This window comes from Athene cunicularia (genome assembly GCF_003259725.1).
Source record: "Athene cunicularia isolate RWA chromosome 12 unlocalized genomic scaffold, athCun1 chr12_part1, whole genome shotgun sequence".
Lineage (NCBI taxonomy): Eukaryota > Metazoa > Chordata > Aves > Strigiformes > Strigidae > Athene > Athene cunicularia.
Genome location: NW_020799116.1, coordinates 15,348,576 through 15,375,340, shown reverse-complemented (window position 1 = coordinate 15,375,340; position 26,765 = coordinate 15,348,576). Strand labels below are relative to the sequence as shown.

The following is a 26,765-nucleotide window of genomic DNA, read 5'->3' as shown; positions in this document are numbered from 1 at the left end:
CATTACTAAGATTCCCCCCCCCCCCTTTTTTTTTTTTTTCTCACATGTATTGCTTTGGTATTACTTTATTATTAAAAACATTCAAGCAAATGTCACTGCCATACACAGTTCTTAAAATTTATGATACCATCTATAAAATAGCATTTTAGTATGAACGCCTAAGGGAAGATGAATATGTCATCATAATGACACACCAACCAAATTTTTGAAGCGTTCTAAAATAGATGTTTTCTTTGTCAGGCAAGACAGTGATTTACTTAATCTTTGCTCCACATTATAAGCCACAGAAGATTATATTCAGCAGTAGCATTTAGTAAATCCCGCAAACTGCTTTTCATGCTTTGGTGAAAAACCACTAGCTCATGTTTTTCCAGAGTTTCTTGTTCATTTTGAATATTATCTCTATATTCATAAATCTAATATTAGTATATAGACTAATGTTTTCAGTTTCAGGAAAATTGAAATGTGTATTTGCGCAGTCTAACATTAGCTCACAGATTTAGGTCAGGAGCCGTGACTTAGGAAACATTGTTTGTAGGTATTGCGTGGAGCAAGGTAAGCTCCTTCACAGAATGCTTCAGAGCAGGTAGTAAAATCCTGCCTCTGTCCATTGGCTGAGCAGGGAATCTGAAGTTAGATGGTGTGTTCACAATCATTCACACATTTTTATTCATCTGTGTTTGTTCTTAATTCATTTTACCATACAAAATTATTGTGTGCAATAATTGAATAGCAGGACTTTCTAAGATAGTTTGCTGCTAGTGTTGGCTTGAGAATTTAACCCCTACCTACCAAGTTCTTGGGCTTTCCTAACCACTTGTTCGCAGAGGATCTGGGGCTCTGATGGGTCAATCAGAAAAGTATCCTAACATGTCTAGTATGAACATGTACAGTAAATTGCATAGAGCATTCTGCTTTTTGCTTCTGCACTTCTGCTTCGCTGCTGGGATTTGTTGGTTGGTTGGATTTTAGTACTCTGTAATTTGGGAAGGAGGAAGATCCTTGTGATCTAATAGCAATCAGATTCAAGGGGCATTTTGCTAAATAATTCTGCTGCTAGCAAAATGAATCCCTGATTGCAGAACAAGGCAGCAGATAAGCTGTCAGGTTCTTTTGAAAACTTAAACGAGTGCTGTGGAAGCATGAAGCTGCAGTTAGGTAGTATATGAATACATTAATACCAGTTTAAGTAATGTGGATTAACTAATTTATTTTCTCCCCAGTAGACTATATTTCCAAATACTAACAGTGTTTCCTCATGTGTTTGTTGAAATGAGGATGGCACCCTTATGCAAAAAGTTCAACGTACAGCGTACATAGTCCTAAAACATTGGGGGATCCCTCTCTAATCAGTAGGAGAGAACATCATCCACAGCTTTCACTGGAGATAGTTATGAAGTATGAAGTTGTCGGTTTGTTTGTTATGAGTTTCTAATTCCTACTCCTTCTTCCCTGTTGTGGCTTGCTGCCACATTCAGGTGATTGATGTTGCTGCCCGTCTTATCTGGGGAGCATACAGTCACGTTTCGGGTAATATAAACCCAGGAAGTACGAAGACTGTCGTATAATTATTATTACTATGCCACTTTCGGCCAAGTTCAAAGATCAAAGTTGTAAAAGCAGGCATACTTGTGGATGCTTAACTAAAGCTTGTGTGTCTTTGTCTTCTGGCCAGCAAAGATAGATGGTTATTAGTAGGCAACAGTTGGTATTTTTTTGTTAATGATAGATAAGCTATATATAATGTCACTAAACGTTCTACTTCGATATTCAGGAAGAGGGATCCTGATTTTGTTTGGACATTGTATTACTAGGGAATAATGAAGCTCAATTTTGATTGACTTTGCAAGCTTTGGAAGGAAAGAGACATATGGCAAGCAAGTATGTTTTAGTTTAAATTTTGCTTCTTTCAATATAGATACTAAGGACATTTTCTAAAAAGAACATTGGTATTTTGTAGTTTTTAATCTCTGTACTAAATTGAAATTTTAGAAAGCCTCTTTTTCTGAAAGCAAAGTATGTAAGACAGGAATACAACAATATGTGTACTTCTGCTGTCTTTGGAAATACCTTGCAGAAAAAATGTTCCTGTTATTTTGTTGACTGGGGGGAAGAGTGTTTTTCACAGAGATTAGAAAAAAATACTGTGCTTACTATAATACCTCTCAGGAGATTGCTGGTAAAACAACAAAGGTTCCTCAGGAACCTTTATCTGAAAAATAAATCTGTGCAGACAACTTATTTCAGCAGCAGATGTCCTTTGCTAAGCTTTACAAATTAGGGGCAGTTCTGTGGGGAATCCCTAGATCCAGTCTTCCACATGTTGTAGTCAATAATTGTTATGGACGACAAATTGTGACTTTTATCTCTAGTTTTCAGTAGTCATTCTGTTTGATGAAAAAGAAATAATTCTGTTTATTAATTTAAGCAATTGAATCAATACATTTGTTGAATGTCTGCTATTAGCTTATCATAAATAACTGAAATTTGTTCATTGCAAACACATTTGTAAATATTATATATAGTCTTACAAACCTTAAATGAAAAATCTATCTGGGATTTTCTGTTAGGATATTTTGTTTGATTTTATTTTAGTTATTTTTCTTTCTTTCTTTAACAAACAGCAAGTTAGAAAATATAAATCAGATTTTGCATGTATTGCCTTGATCTATTGCCATAGCAGAGTGAACTAATGGAAATATGAAATACTTTGCTTTGTCAGAACTTCATATCAATTTACAGCCATATGTGTGCATGAAAATCTCCAAAGCATCTTAAATGTGACTTGGAAAGATTTTCTTTAAATGTTTTTGTGCCCTTCGTTGCCTCTTCCTCACTCTTTCTCACTTTTTCCCTATTTTTTTTTTTTAACTGTCTTATGTAAGGAAAGCCTGAAAGGTTTTATTGATGACTGGTTTTTAAGGAATAGGAAGATGTTCTGGTTATTCCTGACTAGGAAATATCAAGTCAGTTCTTGTTTTTTATTCTGTTGAAGATATCAGAAGTGTAAATTTATTTGTGATGGAAGCTGCATTGCTGTATCTGAGCCTATTAAAAACACCGTGGGTGAAATCTCTCTGGAGATCAGAGGTTTATTAGATTTCATCTTGGGATCTGCAGTTTGCAAATGTACTTATTTTAGGTTGTCACCGTAGAAAAGCACTGATTTGGGATAGTTTGTGAACTCATTTTTTAGCCCATGGGCAATAAGATACCATCCTGTATATACTTCAGGTTTCTCTACCTGAAAAATTATGTTTTGCTTTGTAAAATGTTATTGCAATAAATTGATAAAAGAGTAGAAAATGTAGATCTACACACTCAAATGACAGTTCTGAAAACAGATTATTCATTTTTACTGAATATTTAAAAGGAAAAATATTTAAAAGGAAAAAAGGTTTGAAAAATTTGAAACAGCTTGGTTTATTTAGTTCAGGACAGAAAAGAATGAAAAGACCCTAATAATAATATAAAGTATTTAGCAGTTAAAAAAATGAAAAGGACAGACAGTAATTGATTGTTTTCGATGTCTACTAGATTTAGATTAAGACTGAGATACTCAATTTTCTCTGGACATGAAAGTAGCTGCAGATGCAGGAATGAGCTTTAATATTTAGGTTGCAATTATTGCTAAGTAGATAAGAGCAAGGGTCACATGACTCCTGCCATATAGCTCATTACTCAGCTGAGGCTGTTATTTGAATAGCTACAGAACTTGATTTGGAATCCGGCTGTTGGAAGGAGATTGGAGGTCCCTGAATGTCACGACTCCCTTTTGCCCTTATTGCAGACTGTTACTCAGCCAGTGCCCTCAAGTCTTCTGCCCAATAAAATAAACTGGCAAGATTTTCTCCAAAGGTTTATGGTAGATGCTAAGAAAAGATGTTAGACTATAAGCATAGCTGATTTCTGCATTAGTTACCTAGACAGGTCTTTAACCCTGTCACTGGAGAGATTTAGAAAACACATGAGATGTCCGTCACAAATAGCCTAGATGTATTTTATCTAGTCTTGGTAAAGGTAAACGGGGGTTGCCAAACTCTGCAGGTTGCCTGAAAAAAAAATTCTAAGAATTATTTAAAAAATGCTTCTGCACATTCAAAATATTCTTTCTGTCCTAAACTTGTGTTACTCAAATGGTTTTGGCTCTGATTTCCTCTGATGGCAGGGTGGACCCTTGAATGAATTCAGCTGAATGTTCTCTCTGTGGGAGAGAACGTGTAAACATGCGACTATATTATCCTCTGTACTGAAGGGCAGCACTGTGATGGGAGTTGCATCTGCAGTCATGATATTTGCAAAATGGAACACTTGTGTGAGGATTTGGGAATGAGAAGCTTCAGAAATGTCTGTACCAAGCATGTATGCCAGCAGGATATGGGAAGTGTCTCTTCATATATTCTGTATGTGCTCATTTCAGTGCTTGTATCTGAAACAGTATAGCATTTCTTCTTTCTTCAGCATTTTCTCAGCTCTCTTCTCTCTTCCCTACTAAGTAATTTAAAAATTATATGTGATAGTTAACAACGTACTTCCTATTTTCTCAGTTAGAAAGTGCAAGCAATGTTTAATTGTTGTCTTCTAGGGCAGATTGGAAGGTGGGAAAAAGGTATCTAGGAATGTTTTTACACATGTTTAAGTTATCAGTGGAAGGGTATAGACTGGATAGTTCTAAAACTTGATTGTGAATTGTAGTTCTGCATACATACAAGGTATTCTAAGATCATAAAATATAGGCGGTCGTTTGTAGCTATTTTGTATTTTTTTTACAGAGCTCACTTATGTCAGCTACTGACTGTAGCTCCGCCATAACGCAAATGTTGTGCTGATATTACATGAAGAGCTAGTCATGGAGAATGGAATACTTTAAAGTGGCTACATCAAGATTTCGTTATCTCAAACACACAGCCTTAAATAGTGGCTTCAGAATATACATACACAAAATATAAATAAACTTACATTCTTCTATGTAAAGTCTTAATGTATATTCCAAAGAATATATATATATTTACATTTTTAAAAAATGAAGTGAAAAAGAAAAAAAAAAAAAAAGCAGTAATTACAATTAAATCAATCCTCTTTAGATTCCAGGCCTTTTAACAGAAGTGATGGCTTTATTTTCAAAAAACCAAAGATAGAAGTAACTCAAGCCAAGGAACTATCAAATGGTTCTTTTTCCTCAGGAGTCCCGTGCTGTCTGACCGGGGCCAAATGTTCTCTGTGGTATTTAGCAGTAATTGCAGCATAGGCACAACCATAAACAGCAGCTGCCAACATCATTAGACACACGATTCCACAGACAACTCCAGTTATTACTACAGTGGCAATTGCATGACGCAAACTAACAGGCCTTGGCTTTGGTTTGGGTTCACAGTTTGAACGGCTGTTTTCCCCGTGTTCATTGTGATGAGCATGCTTCAGAGAACTTCTGTGCTCAGAGCTATAGTGGTGAATGCTGGCCAGATGAACATGAGCTGTCGTCAGAGGGCATGCCCCAAACAGCTCGTAGGGAACTTTGAGGAGGTCCTTTCCCTTACGAATCCCTGGGGTTGAGCAGATAATGCCATCACTTATTCCTCCTGGAAAAAAAAATTAAAATATTTACAGTCTGGAGATTTGGTGGGTTCTGAATTATCTTAATGTAAAATTAACAGAATCCTGAACTAAATTTATCCTCAGCTTTGACTTTATGCTTTTAAAGATTTCTATTTCTAAGATCATTCTCAAGTTAGATCAGTGGTGAGATTATTACACTTTAACAGTCAAATAGAGAACTTGCAAGAAGCAATCAATCAAGAACTGTTATATATGACTTTATGGGTGTAAAAATAAAAAACAGTAGTATAAAAGTATAAGTTATAGATAAAAGCAAAGAGGTATTGTTAACAGCAAATTCATTCCATTCAAATTCATACCATTGCTGCTTTTTATAAAGCAAAATGGAAACAATATTCTTAGTAAAGTTTTCCCTCTTGATTGAAATATTCCATGAAACAGTCATTGTTCTGACATCATATGCTAACTGTAATGAAGTAAAGAGAAAGTTCAGTAAATTGTATGTATGTATGAGCAACTGTTTGAAGCAAGGCCCATGGTAAGAAAATAGACAGAGATCTAAAGGAGTTAAGATTAATCAATCTATTACTCTACTCGAATGGAAAATTTCATGATTGCTTAGAGCCAGCTTCTGCTCTCTCCCAAAGGATGTTTTTAGTATGACAGGGAGTGAAGTAGGAAGCCTCAGTCCTGGTAAATCATACAGTTGTTCTTCAGCGTGTAGAGGAACACATACTGAGTATAGCCTTCAGGTTTCTAGTTAGCCAATACACCACTGCTTTAGGGGTGTAGTGTGTCGAGCAGTCAACAAGGCCAAAACCAATGTTTACATATTTTTAAACATTAACAAAGAAAATTAGCTCAATTTTCTTCCTCTGGTCCGTTCAAAATTATTCACCTTTCAGCTAAAGACAGGCATAGAAATTTTCATCCTGAAAAGAGTATGTCTGAAAAAGCAGTGAATACAGATGGACCCAAACTGACATCTGGAGACTACTCCACAAATATTATTGATATTCCGAGATAGGTATGAGCATAGCGTTGTCTCTCGGTCTTTAATAGCCAAACCCAAAGTGTGGTTCCAGACACCTCCAGTGTGTCAGTTTGAGTGTGGATACAGATAAAACTCCAAATACTGCAGCTGTGATATTTGTTTGATTTTAAGTAACTAAACATCTGTGCTTGGAGTAGAAGACTCGAGTCCCACCTGAACTGAAGCATTCGCTATGCTTACAAGTATGCGTCAACTGTCAATTGCCTGAGCTGGATTCAGCTAAAAATACTGAAATCTTTTAGAGTTTTACTGGACACAACAATCAATACTTTTAAATTCAATGTTCCGTCTCTAGCAATGTTTTGATAGGACTTGCAAGAAATGTCTTTAGAGCCACAGTACTATTTTATCATGTGTGCAATATAAGTAATGGAAAAGATTAATGTGCAGCGTGTCTAATTTTTCTTCATGTGATTCACACAAGTAATTTTAGGGAAATATAAACATAGAAGAGAACATAGTATTTGGGCTTCCTTTAAAACTTGTTGCTAAAATGAATTTGTAAATCCCATATCACTTCGTTTAAGTTATCTGTGCAATGTTCAGAAAGATGGAAGGGCATCACTGAGTTTCCAGTGTTGTTTTTTTGAAATAAATTACAATACTTATGCTGCTGGCAGAGTAATTAAGATAATCTGCTATGTTTATCTTGGATCATTACGTTCTTCTGCACAGAGAAGTCAGAACCCCTGCTGAAACTTGTTGTAGGGAATGGTTCAGCATGATACAACTAAAGCCCTGGGATATTATGATATTTTAAAAACCCAAAATATTAAGATTTTAACCTTGAGAGGAGTTTAGCCCTTTGTCTTTTCTAAAAGGTTGCTTCTGGCAGTGGCTTTATCTCACCCAGAGACTATTCCTGTGTTAATTTTGTCCCTGCATAGACAGTACAGTTGTCCACCTGGCCCGTAGGGTTCTGGTGCCTGGAAATGTCAGTCCATTCAGTCACAGGCAGTATGGGCCATCTTCACATCCACTGTGTTGCAACATGCTCTGTGTCACTTCCATATACAGATAGCTCATCTGTAGTTTGATCACATGCCATCATCAGAGTCTGATTTAGAGAAAAGCAAATTACCTGCTGTTCTGAATTCTCAGTCTGAACATACCTCCTGGGAGAAAGAAATTAATTTCTTTTAATACTTATTTCCTTTAGAATTAAATCATATTCCCTTTTCTACAGCATAACTCATGAATAAATTTAAAAGCCGGTGTGACCAAAATGTGAGACTACTTTTATTTATAAAATTCATTTTTCTCCATGTGATGGCATTACACATTTCTGACAGGAAATGTCAATTAATTTAGTACTTGCTCTGGTTAACAACAAATTTGGAAGTAATACAAGAATAAACTTGTCCGAGGTATAACATATTTTTTTAGGTAAATTAATCCTAAAATATTAAAGAGCTACTAAGTGATACTTTATAGAGGTATTAGAATCCTGAGTTCTCTAAAGTTAAATCAGTATTGATATCTGTCCTGATATTTACCCTCCTGGATCAGGCAAAAAAATATTAAACAGTAGGTTGGTTTCTAGCAAAAATAGATTGGTAAAATTAAATCAAGTGTACGTGCACAAGTATGCCTGTTACATATCTACAGATATATATGCACGCACACATTGCACATACATATTTCCAGAATGTATCGGTACATCCAGTATGATCGTGTGTGTATACTTTCTCTCTGTTTTAATATGTCCTATATGATTCTAGTTTCTCACATGTATTTATGAAAGCACCTATATTCTGACCTATGTATAAAAATATGTTTTAGTGTGCCAATCCAGGGGATGATCTAAGGTGTGGGGTAAATTGCAAGCCATAATAGTGGAGATCAATTAGATGCTGGTTAAGTATCCTCATGTGAATTGTATATAGTGAGAAGAATTCCGTACCTCTGTATAAAAAGCTCTCCAACCACAGTTTCAGGCCAAAGACATTACAATTACATTGCCAGGGATTATCTTTGAAAAGAACCACTTTCAGATTTGGAAGTGACTCCAGCAGAACTCTTTCCATTTTCTGAAGTTTGTTATGCTTCACAGACAGCAATGTTATATTCCCTGTGCTATTTCCAAAAGTCTCAGGCAAACGAATAATGCTGTTGGATGACAAGTCCAGTTCTTTTAAGTGTGGGAGGAAACTGAAAGTCTTGTTTTCTATATAATGAATCAAATTTCTGGTTAGGTTTAGAACCTGTAGATATCGTAATTTTTGGAAAGAACCTGGTGCCAAACTGGAGAGAGAATTATTAGACAGGTCTAAGATTTTGAGCAACGGTGTTCCAGTGAATGCATTTTGGTTGATTCTCCAAATACGGTTATTCTGCAATTGTAGTATCTGAATTTCAGGAGGTAGGCGGGCGGGAATTTCAGTAAACCCTCTATTCTTGCAGTCTGCAGTCTTTGAAGCTGTATAGCACTTGCATTTGTCAGGACATCCATGAGCTCCATATATTAACAAGATGAAACTCAAAACCAAAAGGCTGTTACCTGTATCAGAAGTGGAGAAAGATTTAAAATTAGTTTGTTTGTCTTTTGGCAATATGCAGGTCATTAACATGGGTAAAGGCTATACAGCTCCATAATAAACATTTATGTAGATAGCATAAAGAGAGGCAATTTCTTTTGCAAGACATTAGTGAATTACAGATAGTATTGAAGTACTTTAATAATGCAGAATGAAGGTAGTGCTTCCATGGTCATAAAATAAAGTACTTCCCATGGCTTTATCTTAAGTACAACTGGTTTTCAGAAGTATTTACCATCAGCAGAGCAGTGATGTTTGAAGGGAATGCGACAGAGTTTCTAAAATGATTAAATTGAAATGTTTCTCTTTCTGTGGTAGTAACAACTCTGAGCCATCTTATGCCAGAAGTACTGCAAGGAGAACTTATATTTCTCTGTGTTTTTACTAATTTTACTACCTAAAAAGAATTAAGTTAATGTGCCATCTAAAGAATAACAAGCTTTGCAGACCTTGCTATAAAACCAGTTAACAGTACTTGTTCAGCAATGCCGATACTGTAAATCTGTTCTTTAACACATCTATGTTTATACTTAGTGCTTTAATCCCTTATCTGAATGTCAGCAGTACTTCCCATAGATACATTTTTTACACAGTCAACAACTTTTGTCAATAAGCTGTTTGAAAGATAAATGAGTTGACAAGAGTACTTAGTAATATTTGGTATTTATAATGATCTTCTGCTCCCTGATGTTCAGGTCAGTTTTAACTGAAAAAATAATAGGTTTTACCTTTCATATCTTGCTAATGACCTTACTTATAAAACAAGGTGCCACTTAAAGTTATGTTCACATGCACCGCATGAAATTAAATAAATGATCAGATGATCTTGAATAATTAGATTGACTAAAGAAAGTCAGAATGAGAAATCCTTTTGAAACACTGTTTTTGAAATGCCTCAAATAATTGTTACTGTTTACTATTTCAAAACGAAAAACATTTTGGTTACTAGTTGAACCTTTTAGAAATTAAAGAACACACTGCATATTGACTTACGGACATCAAACATTAATTAGTAACAGGGAGTACCATATTAAAGGAATATCTGTATGATTATAACATTGAATATGACAAATGTATAAATGACAGTTTTATTTTGAGACTACGGTTTGTCACAAACTGCTCATTAATTTTCACTCAAAAATGAAATTGTGTTTGTATTAAAACTATATATAATCTTCTGTAATACTGAATCCTACATTGTAGAATTCACTTGAAAGAATTCAACATTCTTGCAAGCAAGGTAAACAATATTTTCAGTTCATTATATTTTTTCTGCAACAGTTGGCTTCAGAAACTGAGACACAGCTTCCAATGTAGAGTTAAAATAAAAAACTGCTTGTCAAAGAAATTCTCAGAGAACAGAAAAAATTTCATTATTAATATTTTTCAATATCTCACCTTTCATTCTGCTTTGCTTATTCTTCACCTTGCAGAAGATCTAGTCCAGTTTTCTGATGTAGAACAGTAGCAAACACTTTGTTCTGATTCCCACTTCCATCTGTAATGTGCTCATCCAGTTTCCTTCCTGTGGGTTGTTAGCTGGGATTTTTTTTTTTTTAATGGTATCTGTGGCTTGTGTAGAAGTGCAACGATTTCTAGTGAGTTACTCCATCAGCCTTTGATTTTTTCATCACGATCTTTCTTCCCCTTCCCCACACTCCCTCCACCCCACCCTACCCCATTCTGGCCTTTTATGACTGTCAGAGACTTTACTCTGCCTCTTAATCAGTCAACAGGCCATGCAAAGGGTTTCTGTCAACTCTAACTGGACAGCTGTAACATACCAATAATGACCTGAGAGCCTTGCCTTTTCAATTTATTTAATCTGCCTTAAATGCAATGCACAAAAGTAAAGCTGGCTTTTTAAATCCAGTATAGTTTCTGAATTCTGGTGGATTATTAGCTACGCTGTGTCGAGTTTTGCAAGATCACATGACTCTGAACATGGATTCTGATTATCCTGGGCTGTGACTGGAGGCAGTGGAGTGTGTAATATCACTACGAACAGCCTGTGGGTTGATGGTTTTGACAGTGCACTTGTTTGTCTTCTAAGCTTATGCATCTGACATCCATTAGTTGTGCTGACAGGATTTTCTTGCATAGGAACACAGGACTGGTGGCTCCCTCCATAAAAATGGCATAAATACTGGTATGGTCCCCAAGAATACCAAGCAAATTTATTTACTTTCAAAGATATTGGAAAGAAATAACAGATGATATTAAAATTGTTCTTCTTGTGTTACTTCTTCAGTATAAGTCATTCATACTGTACCATCTACTACAATAAAAAGATTAATGACTTGTGACTATGAAGGAACTCAAAGCTGTTTGAAGGAATGATAGATCTGGTATATAATAGAGTCTTTCAAGGCTATATGACTACTCCATAGGTGTCCTATAGAGAGGGAAGTTGTGCAATCAAAACCTCTCAGACCTGTTCTTATATGTCCTGTAGCTTTCTTGGGTTCAAATTCTGCTTTTAGGTGCTGTTAAAATGATCACACAAAGCTCACTTTCTAGGGCAAAATTTATATGCCATAGGCAATGCTGTGGAAGGAAGCATTGAAAGTGAGATTATCAGGTCCAAACTGCTCTTGAAATCAGGGTTTTACAAGAGATTTTCCAGGGTTCTGTCAAGCTGAGATTTGGATGTTTTGAGTAAGGGAGATTCCATCACTTCTTTGGACAATCTACTCTAATGTGTAACTGTTCTCAGCATTAATAATTTTGTCTTGCATCGAGACAGACTTTTCCTTGAGGCAACTTGTGTCCATCATCTCTTGTCCTGTTACCATGCATCCTTGTGAAGAAAGTAATACCATCTTCTCCACAGCTACCTTTTGGTTACTGAAAGTCTGTGTTGAGATCTCTGCCACCCTGACCCACAGGAGAGAGCTGTAACTGTTATTGTTGTATGTTCTGCTGAATAGTTTCTGACATCAGTCAAGATACCCAGAGGAACAGTGTATACTGCGGAGCAGTGAAGGAGAACATAGAACTGACATTCTGTAAACATGACTGTTCACCTCAAGGATACTAGGATTATTGCTCAGAATGGCAGACCGTACTGTCCTTGACACTCCTGATGAATGACACAGCATCCTGTTACAGAATGAAAGTCTGTGATTTAATGTAGTGTCTGCAGTTTACTGTAGATGTAGACTACCTGTCACCGTAGTCATACTAAATAACTCCAACTTTACAAAGGGAGAGGAAGATAAGCTTAAAGATCAGCTATAATGTACTTTCAATGAATATCAGGTTAAAGTGGACAGCTTCTCTAACCTTTGTTGCACAGTACATTTATTTGCTATTCCCTTTCCCAACCCTTGTGCGTGAACACATGTACAAACATATAACGAGACCAATCTTAAGTAGTACTGGTGAATCTCATTTTATCGAAGACAGAACTAAATGTAAAAAGAGATATTATAAAACATTATCATCCTTAGAAGTTGTAGCCTTGCTAGCTGCAGATACTCTGCTCATTCAGAGAGCAAATTTAGGTCGGGTACTTGTTGCTTGACATGACATCCCTCTTTCCTTGCAATAACTCATCCCTTGTATCAACGATAGCCCTTTTCATGACTTTTGATTGTATTGCAGAAGGTACTAGCTATTATGTTATTGGGTTTTGGTACGATAAGACATTTTTACCCTTTTCAATTCTCTTTGGTATCTAAAATTTTATTTTGGCTCATGAATTCGAAGGGTTTAATTTTAAGTCATCTCCTTAATTAATGTTTGCTGACCAGGTGGGCTTACAATCTTCCACAGTAGTTTCTTTCATCTAACTCTTACTCTTACTTTAGGTACGGCTTTGCTACTATAATTGTATTATTTTTAGCATGCACCATATTAAAGAGATGTTCATAGGACAAGGTCACTGAAAGTTAAGCACTGTGGGAGGTTCAGTTCCAACAATAATGCAGAGGTTGGTTTATGTACTCTGAATTATAGTATAAGAAGTTATTACTTTTTTTTTTTTTTTTTTTTTTTTTTTTAAAAAAAAAAATCTTCATGCCGAGTTCAGATTTGGAAACATATCATTAAATCTGTTGATTTGCTTTTCATGTAGCTGTGGCTATTTTTTTTTCTTATATTGAGAACTCTGAATGCACATGTTTTGTAAACAGAAGTTTCCCTAACCTATAATCCATGTCCTATTCCCATTTATTAGTAATAATACTTTGGTTATGACAGAGAAGTCTGATGTGGTGAAAATTATAGTTGTGACACAGGTAGAGATTTGCCAGAAACAGAATAACCATGAAATCTACTCTACTTTTGGCCTTTTGAACAACCAGCAGGATACTTTTCAGTTGTCTGATGTGGTGCAGCAACTGTGTTATTGTGACTGCTTAAATTAACTTGTGCCTTCTTGTAACAAGATATGTTTCCCATCGCAAGTAGCAAGACAGCCCAGTGAACTAATATCCTATTCCTGTTGGCTGGCAGGGGCAGTTCAGTGTTTTCTCTGCCAGCAAACACTTTGTTGCAGCAGTTACTATCATCTGCTTTAAAGGAGTAGTATGTGTAAGAATCATACCTTTTACAGAAGAACATTATGTTAAACTAGCAGAAAGGAAAAAAAATTAATATTTCAAAATATTTACAAGCTACAGCATTCAGATTCCACTGCATTGTGTATCAACTCCAGGCAGACATGATTATATAAAAAAATGTTCCTAAGCCTACAGGAGACATCCTGTTTATTAGATTTATTTTCCTTATGCTTTTGAGTGGAGGTATTAAAACTGCGACACACACAGGGAAATGGCATTCTCCTTACTAATGTGTGTTTCCAGTGTTGGTAAAACAGCTAAGCTCTTGCTGAAGACCCTAAATGCAACCCTGAACAATGCAGACTACTCTTCATTTCGGTTCAGGAGAAAAAATAATAATTCATATTTGTGAGTGAAACAGCCCATGTCTCTGTTGTTAAAAGTTTCACTCTTTAATTGGCACTTAAAAAAAAAAAAAAAAAAAAAAAAAAAAAGATCTTATCCTTTCCCAGCTATGAGTCAGAACCCTGTGCAAACAAAGAAGACAGGACATAAGAAACCTTTGAATCTCTTACGCTTTTCTTTCTACAAAGACCTATCTTTCACAAGAGAAGTATAAGCCAGTGGATCGAACCAAATTTGGCTTGAGAAAGATTTATACCTTGAAAAGTTAACCATATTTTCCAGAAGAGGTGGGTGCATGGATTTCTTCAGAGATCTTATTGCTTAGGTAGGATAAGGGGAGAGTAATATCAACTTGTTTAATAACATTGAATCTTGGTTATCATACAGCGTAAGGAGACCTCAAGATGTCTAGAAAGTTGTTTGTGTCTGTCCTTGACAGTTATGAATTTTTGGTGGTATGCCTTTCAGGTGAGAAGCAACGGTTTGTAACTAGAAATAATGAATCAGGCAGTTGTGATTTTGTATTTTAGATCCTGACTTTGAGAGGAAGAGTCCAGTTTTCTTCTTTTCAGTGACTTGTTTTGCCTTACTTATATACATCTGGTACTTGTTTATACAATGCATAATTAATCTATGAAACGCATTGCTGGAAGTTATCCTTGGGCCAAAAGATTAGTAGGATTCATATATAATCTGGAGCCATAGTTACCTCATGGGGCAAAAAATCATTTAGAAGGGATATAAACTTTCACTCTTAAGAGCTTTAATCAACCACTAATGACATGAGTTATGGAGGAAAAACCTTTCCCTGTGGGCAGGGCTTTTTTCCATAATTATTATTTATGGGAATTTTTACACCTTCCTCTGACACCTCTAGAAGAGGCCAGTGTATGAGATGTAATAGTGGACTAGATGAACTGGAACATACTGCATTCCAGGTGGAAATTCACAGTGGGGGAAGGGATAGCTGGGCAGACCTCCAGTCTGTTAGTTGCAGCAAGCTGCAAACTGGTGAGGTGTGTGCTGCTGTGTCAGGTGATATCACTGAGGCCGCCTGTCTGAGCACCTTCTCAGTTCAGGCCAGAACTCTACTCATCCCCAGACCGCTTGAACTGGGAAATTCTTTTCACATTCATATCCAGGTCTTTGCTGGTAATCTATAGACAGCTGTTTGGGTCAGTCCTTTGTCTGCAGGTTTTTTCATTTTTTTGTTCCACTGAAGTGATGTGAGACTTTCATTCCATTAGCTAGATCAGTCAGTAATTTGTTGTGATAGGTATTCTAATATAGTGTAGTTAGGAGTTGGTTTGGCTTGCACTCCTTTACACATAACTAAATGCGCAGAAATATATGAAGGTGAGAAGGATTTACTTGAAAAATACTCAAGCATCAGGCTTACAATATGCTTCAGTAGGTAGAAAATTTAGTAGAAGTGATGCAAAGCCTTCAGAATTAGTAGAAGCACAGGCAATAAAGATGCTAGGCTTCTTTACCTTAATTGCGAGTTAGAAGAAGTTGCAGCAAGGGACAAATTATTTGTCAGCAGAATATTTGTTCCATCACAAATAGCGATGGGGAGTGCAGATTCAATTATGAATCATTTTCATGTCTAATGACAACCACCTGTTATACATGCTGAGCATCCATAGATAAAATGTATGATTAGAGTTAATTAATGAATTAATTTTGCTCTTACTGTAAATAGAAAAATATATTGCTTGACATAAAGCTAAAAGAAATGAGGGGAATAAAAACAGGAGCTAGAAAAATGCATGTAAATATAAGGACAGGTGTACATTTTATTTTATCTCAGCATTTTAGATGCTTTTTGTCTGCTCTTAAACATGTAAAATTGAGATCACTCACTGTTGTTCTAGACTGCTTAATCATTCTACACCAAATATAAAGTTATTTTCTAAGCTTTTACTTAGTGTTTTTGTTTTCTTATTTTTACATTTAACAAGAACTTCTAGTCATGGTCATAGGCCACCCTGGACTGAAGGACAAAATTTAAATTTCCCTTGCATTCTGAATGGTTGATTTACTAGGCTAGTTCTTGTAAGAATTGGAAGGATATTTCTTGAACAACTTCTTGTAAAAGTATTTTGAAATGTTTTCAGTGTGTTGAAGAAAGGTCGCAAAGTACAGTAAATGTTTCTTAAACTTCTGCACCTTTTGTGCTTTAAAGGCAAATCATAAAACTTACTGTTAAATGTTGGGAACTCCTGTATTTACAGGCTCAAAAGGGCTCTTCTTGTCTTTGCCCTAGCAGTCACCTGAACACAAGAACCTGCAGAAGCAGGGATGACATTTGCTGCAGTGATAAATCAAATAATTTTGTAATTCTTGCAACACTTTAGAAATAACCATGGGAATGTTTTTTTTATCAATTTAACAAGGTACTAAATAGCCTGACATTAAACTTATGCATCTGATAAACTTTAAATACATGGTTTTCATAGATTTAAATATCAGCATATACTTAAGCATTCTATTGGATCAGGAACGATGTGCTCAGGGCTTTGGATTCAAGCTTTGATGGAGTATTTCCCTTTGATGGAAGAAACGTGAAGCCTGTAACTCCTGAGACAATTGTCTTGCAGCAGGTAAAGTATGATGTACCATCTGCCAAGCACATTATAACATGTGTGATACCAGACTATAACCCTCTTCAGTAGTGATATGTAGCAGTTGTAACTGGCAGACTTCTGAATTTTGTAGACGAATAGAACCTGGAACATCAGTGTTCATTGCGTATGGGATCATTCTACAGGTGGAGTAAGGATATTGTAAACTTCTTCCACATGACTCCAGTGAACAAGAATGAGCCACTTACCTACACTTGCTGCTGATGTTCTTCATTTCAATAGCAGTTAAATTTTACAAGGCAGTACATAGTTTGCTGATTTCCTTGTTTCTTTGTTCTCTCTGTATTTCTGTGTCATCCCTACTGCTTTAACTACTAAAGCAGCAGGCACAAAAAGTCTTCTGTATACGACAACATCCTAGAGATCACATGGCATGCTGTTATCCTTCTTTTTTTCCCTCTCCTATTTTAACCTGTAATCAGGTTTTAAACCCCAAGTGTGTTTTTAAAAAACCTTTTTCTCCACAGATTGTTTTAAATGAAGTGACAGACTAAGTCAAGTCTAGATATAGACTTCTCGTCCCTCAAGTTTAGCTAGTTATGCTGCTTTCAAACATGATAGATCCTTGGGAAACTCAGCTAATATAAAGGATAATGATGTTTCTGTTAAGAATTTGTAAAATTGGCCACTGAGAGGTTTTTTTCTTTAAAAAAGAAAAAACCCTTTCAGAGAGCATTTTATTAATGAGAATTACAATAGTGGAAATCTGGTATAGATTAACGAAGAACAGTAACAGTGTATCCAAAGAGAACTGGTTGAATAATTAAATTCCTTTAATAGGTACTGAAATTTAAACCTCTTGATCCCTCTGACGTAAGCATAACTCTTAAAAGTTGTGGAACCTGATTTTTAAAAGTGTAATGTGGGAGAGAAATATTGGGATGATGATTAAGGATTTCAGATACCCTGAGAGAAAATTTATGCAGGAGTAAAACAATAGGCATTCAAATAAAGAAAAAAAAAAAAACACCAAAAAACAACAAAACAAACCCCAAACCTGTAGCTATGAAGAATAAAAAGAAGCTTTAATAAACTTCTATGTGTACAGTTTATACCAGCAGTAAAGATGCAACTTGACTGGGATAGCCTAATGGCAAGTAAAGGACACTAAAGATTGAAATCTTTAAGGAGCATCATGTTTTCATGATTTTACACTCTTTTTTACCTCTTCATTATTCTCTTGTCTGTTTTGACTATACGTTCTTCTGTATGTCTGTTCTGTTTTCCTATTTTCGTGCTGAGAATCACAAAAGGCCCTCATTCTATCGTTTCTTTTCTCATTAATAGAACTTTTTTTCAATATTGGTTACAATTTATGAAGCATCCGCACTGTAAATATTTGCCTTTACTTGACTTGGTGAAAAGGAAAATTGTTTAACAACTGTTAGGAGGATCACATCAAATGACTGACATGCCAGTTCTGCAGACTTTCTTAAACTGAAAATGAGAAAACAGTTTTGAGAAAGAATACCAGTTTATCTGAAGGAGTCACATAACGCTGGGTTGTAATACTTTGTTTGAATGGAACTTGGCTGAAATCGGTCATGCAGAAAAACATTGCAGTTGCAGCATAGTACAGTGCAGATTTATACTTCAAAAGTCAAAAACCTGTTTATCTCTAGTCCTGTGCATTGTAGTGTCAGAATACTTCTGCTGAGGCATGTCTTGCCACTTTAGATATTCCTAATTAAGCCTCTGGTCCTGGTTGTTCTCCTAAAATCTTAGGAAAACCTTTCATTGAACTTCACGGAGATAAGATGAAGTGTAATTTGTACCCTTTCATCAACCTACCATTTGTAATGCACTGTGAGTATGGTTTGACCTTTCTGTTTTTCTGAGTAAGAGTAGTATGAAATGGGGAACAAAACTGACACTTAGATTCAAAACTTCTTAGACCGTTTTGGACAGATGATGACACTTGACAGCCCTAGGTTTCTAGAGTTCCTGTGAGGATAAACATGTGGGAAAAAAATCACTTTGGAAAGACAGTAGCTGTTTGATTTTGATTGATATTCATGTAGTATCTTTAAGATTGATAATTAGGGTAAATTACAATGAAAAAATAGTTCTGGTGGACAAAAATAAGTTTTTTGATCAATACACTGCTTCTCCACTGAAGGTAAGAGACAAGAGAGAACTCAAGTAGACAATGTTAGCCTTTAGAAGGAAAATATTTATGAGTGGATTTCCATTATTTCTACTAGTGTGGGCAAAGGTGTAAAACTGTAAATTATAACTTAAAGTCATAATGTTCTGAAAAAATGGCATTTGTGTTGTGTCTTTTTTCAGACTTTTAGGATTCACACTTGCAAGCTTTTCTCTGGAATCACAAATAAGAAATCACCCTCTTTTGTTTGTGATCACCTTCTGTTAGAGTTACTATACACCCACCATGTGATTTCAGAAAGTACACTGTTTGGGAAGATTTAAAAAAAAAAAAAAAGCTACAGGCTATTTCTGTTATTTGTAGTTTTAGGCTGAAAATAGATGAGGATATTCTTTGAAAAGATTCTTATTTTGTAACTTTTTCTTCTGGATAAATGGTTTCCCATTCCATCTTACAGTTTTAAAGATCAAATCCTGCAACATTTTTCTTGCTCAAGATTGCTGCATGCACGTTGGCATGCCTGTTCCTGGATTCACCCTAGTCTACAACATGTTTGTAAGAATACTTAACTGTTATTGCTTTCATTCATACAATTCCCATTGCTATTCATAGAATGTGAAGTATCCTTCCTTCCATTTCGCAAATGGGGAAATGGAGCATAGAAAAGTAAGGTGGTTTTGGGCACAGTTGCACAACAGATAAACAGCAAAACAAAGAACAGACCCCAAGCTCTCTAACTCCACTTTAGTGCTTTAGCCACTGGACCACCCTGTCTTCATAGGCAGATGTTATCTGATGGAAGTTTCACAGAAATCCAGATGCCATGGGATAATGTTCTTATATATGAAGACTGTAAACCAAGACCAATGTTGTCATTTAAAAAAAGAGATAATTTCATAGATATAAGACCAGTTAACACATTTTAAGCAATGGCAATGCTGATGTTTCCCGTTTTTCAGAGTTTAAGATGGGCTGAACGAAGGAGAGTTTCCTCGTGGTAAAAGTCCTGCTGTAAATGTTCCTTCTGGTAATGTAATTAGGAAGTATTGGCTGCAGTTAATGTAACTTAAACAAAACATGTTGTTCTCGGCAAACTTGTTAAACAGGCATAGCCTTGTCTAAAAAGAAAACAGGGGCATATAGTGTTTCCATGGAAACTCAGTTAAAATGCTGATTTGTGGACATCGGAATCAGTACCACAATCTAATCTGATTGAATTACATGAAAAAGAGTCTTAATTATGAAGTCAGTACAGTGTAAGAGTATCTCTGCGCATGCAGAAGGCATAGTCTTCCATCCTTATAGATGCTTTCTAGCTGTACATAAAAGCAGGGAATAAAGCAGGGAAATTTGTGGGGGACCCTTCTCTTTTTCCTTCTGCAGTCAGTTGTATTATTTTTAATACAAAAATCAAGATCAGAATTTAACATAAATCTGTTTAAATATACTTTATTGAAATTGGTTATAGCTTACTGCATCTCTAATGTGTGTGGTGTTTTGTTTTTTTTTTTTCAATGAAAGGAACAAGGGGATTTTCCTTTAAGGTAGGGCATATCAGCTCTGTACTCTGAAAGAATGGAGATGATAACCTTTGCTTCCCTTATAGACATGCTGAGAAGATTTATTAATTCTGAAGAGGATTCAGGTATCCTTCTTTGTAAAATAGCAGCAAAATGCAGAGCTGATTGAATTTGACCCTAGTAGAAAATTAAATATGTTTTATAAAATATGCTATAGCAACACTCCCAAGAGAATCTTTGTCATTTAGAAATGTCTACATTTTGGAAAGTGGTATTTCAAAGTTATTTTGATGCCTAGGAATACAGTAGAGACTTCAGAATAACAACCTAATGTTTACTGATTGCAGTGTGCAGTAAGTGCTTCTGGAAAAACCATCATTATCAGTCTACCTTTGGTATATGCTATAAATATCTGGCCTTTGGAAGGCTAACTTTCTTTGTAAGCCAGTAGTAAGTTTGCCTTTATACGACAACATAATTTCTGAAAATTCTTGTCAAAAGTCCTTTTTTGAGTGGAGACTCGAAGACTTTTTGCATTCTCCAGAGCTCCATTCTGGAAGGTGCTAAGTGTTCTTATCATATGCTGGACATCCCTTAACTCTCACAGACTTCAATGAGCACTAGCAGTGCTCAACACCTTTCAGGCAGAAGCCCCAGCTGTATTTTCATCTATCTTGCAACTTAGTAAAAATAGAAGCTATTCAGTGTGATAAATCCTTAGTTTAATTGAATATCAAAGACAGCTACCTTTCAGCAAAACCTTCCTGATTTATTTCAAAGCTGTTCCATTAAAGAGGATTACAGCTGGTATCCATGATATTGATTTCCCTCAAAAATTATTAATTTATATTTATAAAATATGCTTTATTGTTCTATTGACAGCTAAATCCTGCTAATCATTAGGGTTTAAATTGTAATATACTACTTGTTGAAGCATCTGGATAATGGTTTATGTGATGTAAGTATAGTACATTTGTAATTCTATTGTGGAAGTCATGTCAGCACTTACACTATTTCCAGAAGTTAATAACTCATCCAGAGAAGTTCACTTAGGTTCAGAACTTGGCACACAGATCTCAGGCAATGATGACATTTTATTAAGAAATTATAAAAATCTGTCAGTGTCTTTTAATTTTATCAGTCTCACCATTAAAAAAAAAAAAAAAAAAAAAAAAAAAAAAAAACTATGTGTTTGGCCATGAATTAGTCAATAGATTGTATTTGTGGCATTGAGGAGGTAATTTCAACTTTGTCTAACGAAGCAAATAAACTCTTGGCTAATTTTCAGCACTATGAAGACCTTTCTCAATTTATCAGTATTCACAAGATTAGATCTAAGCAAACATTTCTGCTGAAGAGTATGCAGTCTTATGTAGCAATTCTGAAGATGTTAATTTGTTATTTTTCCTGAAATGTGGTAAGTAGACAAGTAAAACAGAAGGCTGTCCTTCTGTGCCTCAATGCCCGAGCTGTTGGCTGCACACTAGCTATTTTCCAGTTCACACACTTGAACTTCTTCAGGTTAGATAAAGCAAAAGACAACCTATATTGGGGAAAATCATTTATTCCTCAGAGGTATAATTAACATTTCTTGACAGGGTTTCAAAATGGTGGCAATAAAATGTTCTCATGGAATAAATGTAAGTAAATGTTAAAAAGTTGAGATTGTAGGCAATGTCAATCCATGGTTTAGAAACTGAATAAACTTTGAAGTGAGATATTTATATGTAATATACTGAATACATCTTGAAAGAGGATATTTATTTTCTTTCACCCATACAAAGTAGGAGAATACAAAAAAAATCCCCACTTATATTTCAGTATACTTCAAAATCTTTCAATGCTAGGAATCTAAGATTACTTTCCAATCCTGATGTGGTTTAAATGCCTGGTTCAGGATATTCCAAGAATGCTAGTTTATAGCTCAAATACTACCTCTTATTTTTGTTGACCAAATAGGCAGCTGTCTTCTTTTCTGCACAGAGATTCAATAAAAATGCATTTTTGATCCAAAAATTGAAAAAAAAAAAAACAAGCATACAAAGCTGCTTTTGCAGTTGATACTGTTCATAGAAAAGTATAATGTCTGTATCTTTTGCTGTTACTGACTTTTAATTGTTTGGTAAAAAAACACAAACGTAGATTCGGGAGGGTTGCAAACCCACCAGTGCTATTTTCTTTTTATTTGCAACTACAGAATACTGTGGAATTACTCGTCTATTTCAAACACATCAAAATGTGTGCGCTGAGTCTTCTGGGCACATTTTTTGGTACCTTTCTAAAACTACAGATTACTACCATGTAGTTAATCAGCAAAAACATGGTTAAATAAAGTAGTGATCTCAGAAAAATAAAAACGTGAAAACTATTCTGGAACATTACAGTAAATGGTTGACTTATGAAATATCCAATAGGTATTGTGTTGAAACTCTGGAGAGTTGTATTTATGATGAGGTGTTTCTGATGTATTATTTGACTTCAAATAACATTACTCATTTGTAATAATTCAAAGTAATTTACTAATCACAGTAGAGAGCAAACAGTTTGTAGAGAATGTCACTATTATTACAACTCAGTTAATAAGAGATCCAAGACTTATTTCCAAATTATGTGATTTGATAAAATGTTGGTGTTTTCTCACTCGGTGTCCTAAGTCTGGTTTGACTAATGAGATTTCATATAGTCACAGACTTTGTATGCATGCAAGTACCCATGACGATAACTGGGTAGAGCGTGCAGTTGGTAGTGAATCTGATCTGGAGGCAGGAACAACTGAACTCTGTCTCTCCCCTCCATGATGATTTTGGTAGCAGTAGGATCTTCATGTCGGCTTCTAGGTCAGTGGTAGGATAGAAGGAATTAACTGACTTGGAAGAAACTGGCCAGAGACCTCATGAATTCATTTTGCAGTGGATGCTATAACATTCATCTTTAATGTCTCATCCAAAGTATTCTGTGCCTGGCAGTCAGCCAACTTGTAGCCGTTCTGCTATGATAGCATTTCAGTTTGGGAGGGATAAACCTCTCACAATGCCGAGATAGGTAGATATGGACTTTTTGGTTTTGTCAGCATGATTAGGTAGTAGCCAGCATCAAGTATGAAAAAGCCAAAATACTATCAGGATTTGAATGTGTTGTATTTTAGTTGCAAGTGGAAGCAGAAAGTCCAACATCTGCTAAGAGAACCTGGTCACAGTATAAAAGAGTTTGGATAAGTATCCTAATTTCTGGAGGTTTGTCTGAACTTTGAGCCTCGTAGGATTCATTAATTGCAAACTTGCAAACAACAGCCTTTTGGCCGAGATGTGAAAGGTATACTGGCTAAGCTACTCTAAACTAGGACCTCAGCTGTAAGAAGCAAGGCTTTTTTTGAGAACTTCACAAGTCACGGATCCTCCCTTAAGATTTATAAATGTGCTTAGAAATATATGCTGTTATTATTTTTCTTTTCAGTCATGGGATGTACTTGAATATTGCCAAGATATGAGCAAGAAAACCCTATAAAACTACAAAATGGTTAGGGAGTTATTTAAAATACCACTACTGCTTCATTACTTTAGTGTTACTGTGGTCAGATTTCAGTCTTCACATGCTTTCTGTGCCATCAGAATTCAGAAATATTTGTCAGACTAGTGGCCATGCAGGGGGGTGTTGGAAGAAAGCGGAAGGCTCATAGGAACTCCTTACAAAGATTCTGCCACCAGTCCTTATGATGGTGCTTGTCTTCTACTGGAGCATTCCTGAGGCTAATAAAAGTACTGCCCAAGCCACTTTTTTTCCCCTCTTTTCTTCTTCTTTGTCTCTTTCTTTTTTTAGTAATGAAATGAACCAGGTGTCGGTAGGTGTCAGGTATTTTCTAAAAGTCACAGGGAGGATACTCCAGACACCAGACAGGGCTTAACCATGCCCTGCCTCACCCCCTTCAAATTCTGCAGTCTGAACCCCTATTTTGTACTATCAACGCAGTCCTTGTATTTCTCAGGAACAAGATATATATCTTTCCAGCAAAGTGCACTTAGTGTAATTTTGCATGCCAAGTGGTTACCTCCCTCCAGGCTTATGGGAAGGTTTTTTTTCTTACTTTTTGTGTTGTTTTTTTTAAATTACAAATGGATTCCCAAGTAACTGTGCTCCTGGTACACAAAGTTTATCACAGGGTAAATGAGTAGATTTCTGTGGGAGCTCTTTGTTAGAGTGTTGGCAGCATATCAGCTACTATCTTGTAAAGTATGAAATACAGCATAGCTGTCTGAGTGGTAATTTACAGATAACCTGTTTCTCTCTGAGCTCCTCAGTGAAGCCTCCTGAAAAGGCAGTGGACTTTCAGTCAACAGCATCTATATTTTTTTTATGTTTTCACTCAATTTATATCCTTTTTGTGTTTCCTCCTGCTCCTGCTGCTACTTCATTAGTCCTCCAGAAGGAAGATATGTGTCAGGGAGTCAAAGAGAGTCTGGTTTATGATGATGTTCACAGACTGCCCTCCGCAGTTCAGTTTGTCAAGGGTTGGCTGCAAACCAAGTTCTTCATCTTTCCCTGGTGATTTGAGTTTGGATGAACTTCGGCCTCCCAGCAATCATCATCCTGCTCCCCTTTCAGCTTGGCCTGACATCAAGTTCCCAATATCTCCTCCCTTTCTGCTTGAGCTTGGCCTCCAGGAAATACCAGTTGCCACTGCCTTCCCTGTATCTTGGGGGTTTCCATCCAGACAACTGCTTCCACCACTGATTCGAAAAATCTTCTCAAAAAAATAGCAGGTTTAAGGTCCATGAGTAAAGAGGCAGAACTTCAACTTTCCGTTGTCCATTTAAGAATTCACTCATTTACATGTTGCATCTTGATAGCTCTGAGAAGGAAGTGTTCTTTGTGTTGCTAAAATCTTCTGAAATATTATGAAATATGAAAGTTCTCTCTCATAACAAACTGATAATGATATGGGACTTACAAATGTATGTGTATGTACAGTCATTCCACTTGTCTGATGATAAAAAGATAAAGATAAGTTACCAGTAATAATACAAGATTTTTTCCCTGGATACTGTTTAGAATCCAAAAGTATATGACAATTTGCACTTTGATATTTTTTGTATTTTACATGGTATCTAGGTTAATAAAAGGTTTCAATCTGTAAAGGTTAATGCACTGTAGCTCAAATTTAGGTGGAAAAGATAGGTGCAAATTTACATTGATGTCAAATGGATTTAATATTAAAATAACTGTTAATTATTAAAATAATCTAAAGGTATCTAAATATGCAATGAACACATTGTGGGTTTAGACAAATTTTAGTGTCAGAGAAGCTAGAAGAAAAGTTGTAAAGAACATTAGAAATCTTCACTGTATTAAGTAATAAAATGTAAAAAGAAAAAACCAACAATAAAACAACATATTGCAGGGATCAGTTTATTAATAATAATAGTATCTTACCCGAATGCATAACTGATATTTTATTTTTGCTGGAGCAGGAACTATTCTTTATTATAAGAAAAACAGAAGAAAGAGGACATCTACTCAACAGGTTGGCCCAGCTTTTTGTCAGTTTTACTCTTTTATCATAAGCTACTGTCGCAGATGAAAGTATTGACATGGTAATGATTTAGAAAAATAAGCTAGATTTATTAATAACTAACAACTATTTGTCAATACAAAATAACTCAGAAAGAAAAGCGACTTATTCAGGCTCTAAAATGACAATATTCACTCTAATTTACTTAACGGTACCTTAATTTATACACATCTGTACATGCGCATACACAAACCAGACATATACATACAGGAACAAAGGGGGTTGGATTCGGTAAAATGAACACAAAAGGGACACACACACAGGAACACGGGTAAGGGTACGTGCCCACACACACACACACACACCAATAAACAGGTGAAAGAGAAGCTAGCTCAAAGAAAATTTCCCTCTCGAGTTTAGAGTAAATACTCCCAATGCCTTGGCATTCCTCAACGGGTGAGAATTGAGCGGGGGGACTTCGCCCCGGCCTTCCATCTGGAGCAGACGACACCTTAAGGGTTTTGGTACCCGCGAGGCTCCCAGCTCAAGGGGAGATGCTGGTCACAGGCTGCTGTGATCCAGGAGAGCTCAAAGGGTCTCCCTGGTGGTCACAATTTATCGGGTCCAAGATAACTGACTTTTGTCAAATACTCTCTGGTGCCTTCGGGCAGTTGCACAAGAATTTGGATAACATGCAACCCTGTTATTGTTCCACCTGATCACATCCCAGGCACAGGTGTGTCAGGCCATCAGGAGATGATGGGCCAGTATAACCTTTTCCAAGCAACTGGGAGGGGCAGGAGCCAGGCTCCTCAAGGTTATCAGTCCTTATCTCCACAGATTGGTGTATGGCCTGGGGGAATGTGGATGGAATCACACCTGGCACCAAGCAGCCCAACGAGGAGGGCAGGGAGGGGTAAGAATTGC

At 36.0% G+C, this 26,765-nt stretch overlaps 2 protein-coding genes across 2 annotated transcripts in view; one reads left to right on the top strand and one right to left on the bottom strand.

Annotated features, from left to right (window-relative positions):
* CACNA2D3 (calcium voltage-gated channel auxiliary subunit alpha2delta 3) overlaps window positions 1-26,765 on the top strand; it is a 466,439-nt gene that overhangs the window by 383,601 nt on the left and 56,073 nt on the right. The window lies entirely within an intron of this gene.
* On the bottom strand, window positions 5,080-11,052 carry LRTM1 (leucine rich repeats and transmembrane domains 1). Its single transcript, XM_026857567.1, has 4 exons — window positions 10,647-11,052; window positions 10,546-10,610; window positions 8,514-9,110; window positions 5,080-5,579 (listed from the first exon to the last, which is right to left on the bottom strand). Exons 2-4 carry the CDS (start codon window positions 10,550-10,552, stop codon window positions 5,146-5,148), a joined length of 1,038 nt encoding a protein of 345 aa, XP_026713368.1. The 5' UTR covers window positions 10,553-10,610; window positions 10,647-11,052; the 3' UTR covers window positions 5,080-5,145.

Bases quoted from the DNA above. Each gene is read 5' to 3' on its own strand.
- LRTM1 (XM_026857567.1), bottom strand. The intron at 5,580-8,513 runs GTACGGAATTCT...TTTTTTTTCCAG, and splicing joins GGAGAGCTTTTTATACAGAG to GAGGAATAAGTGATGGCATT.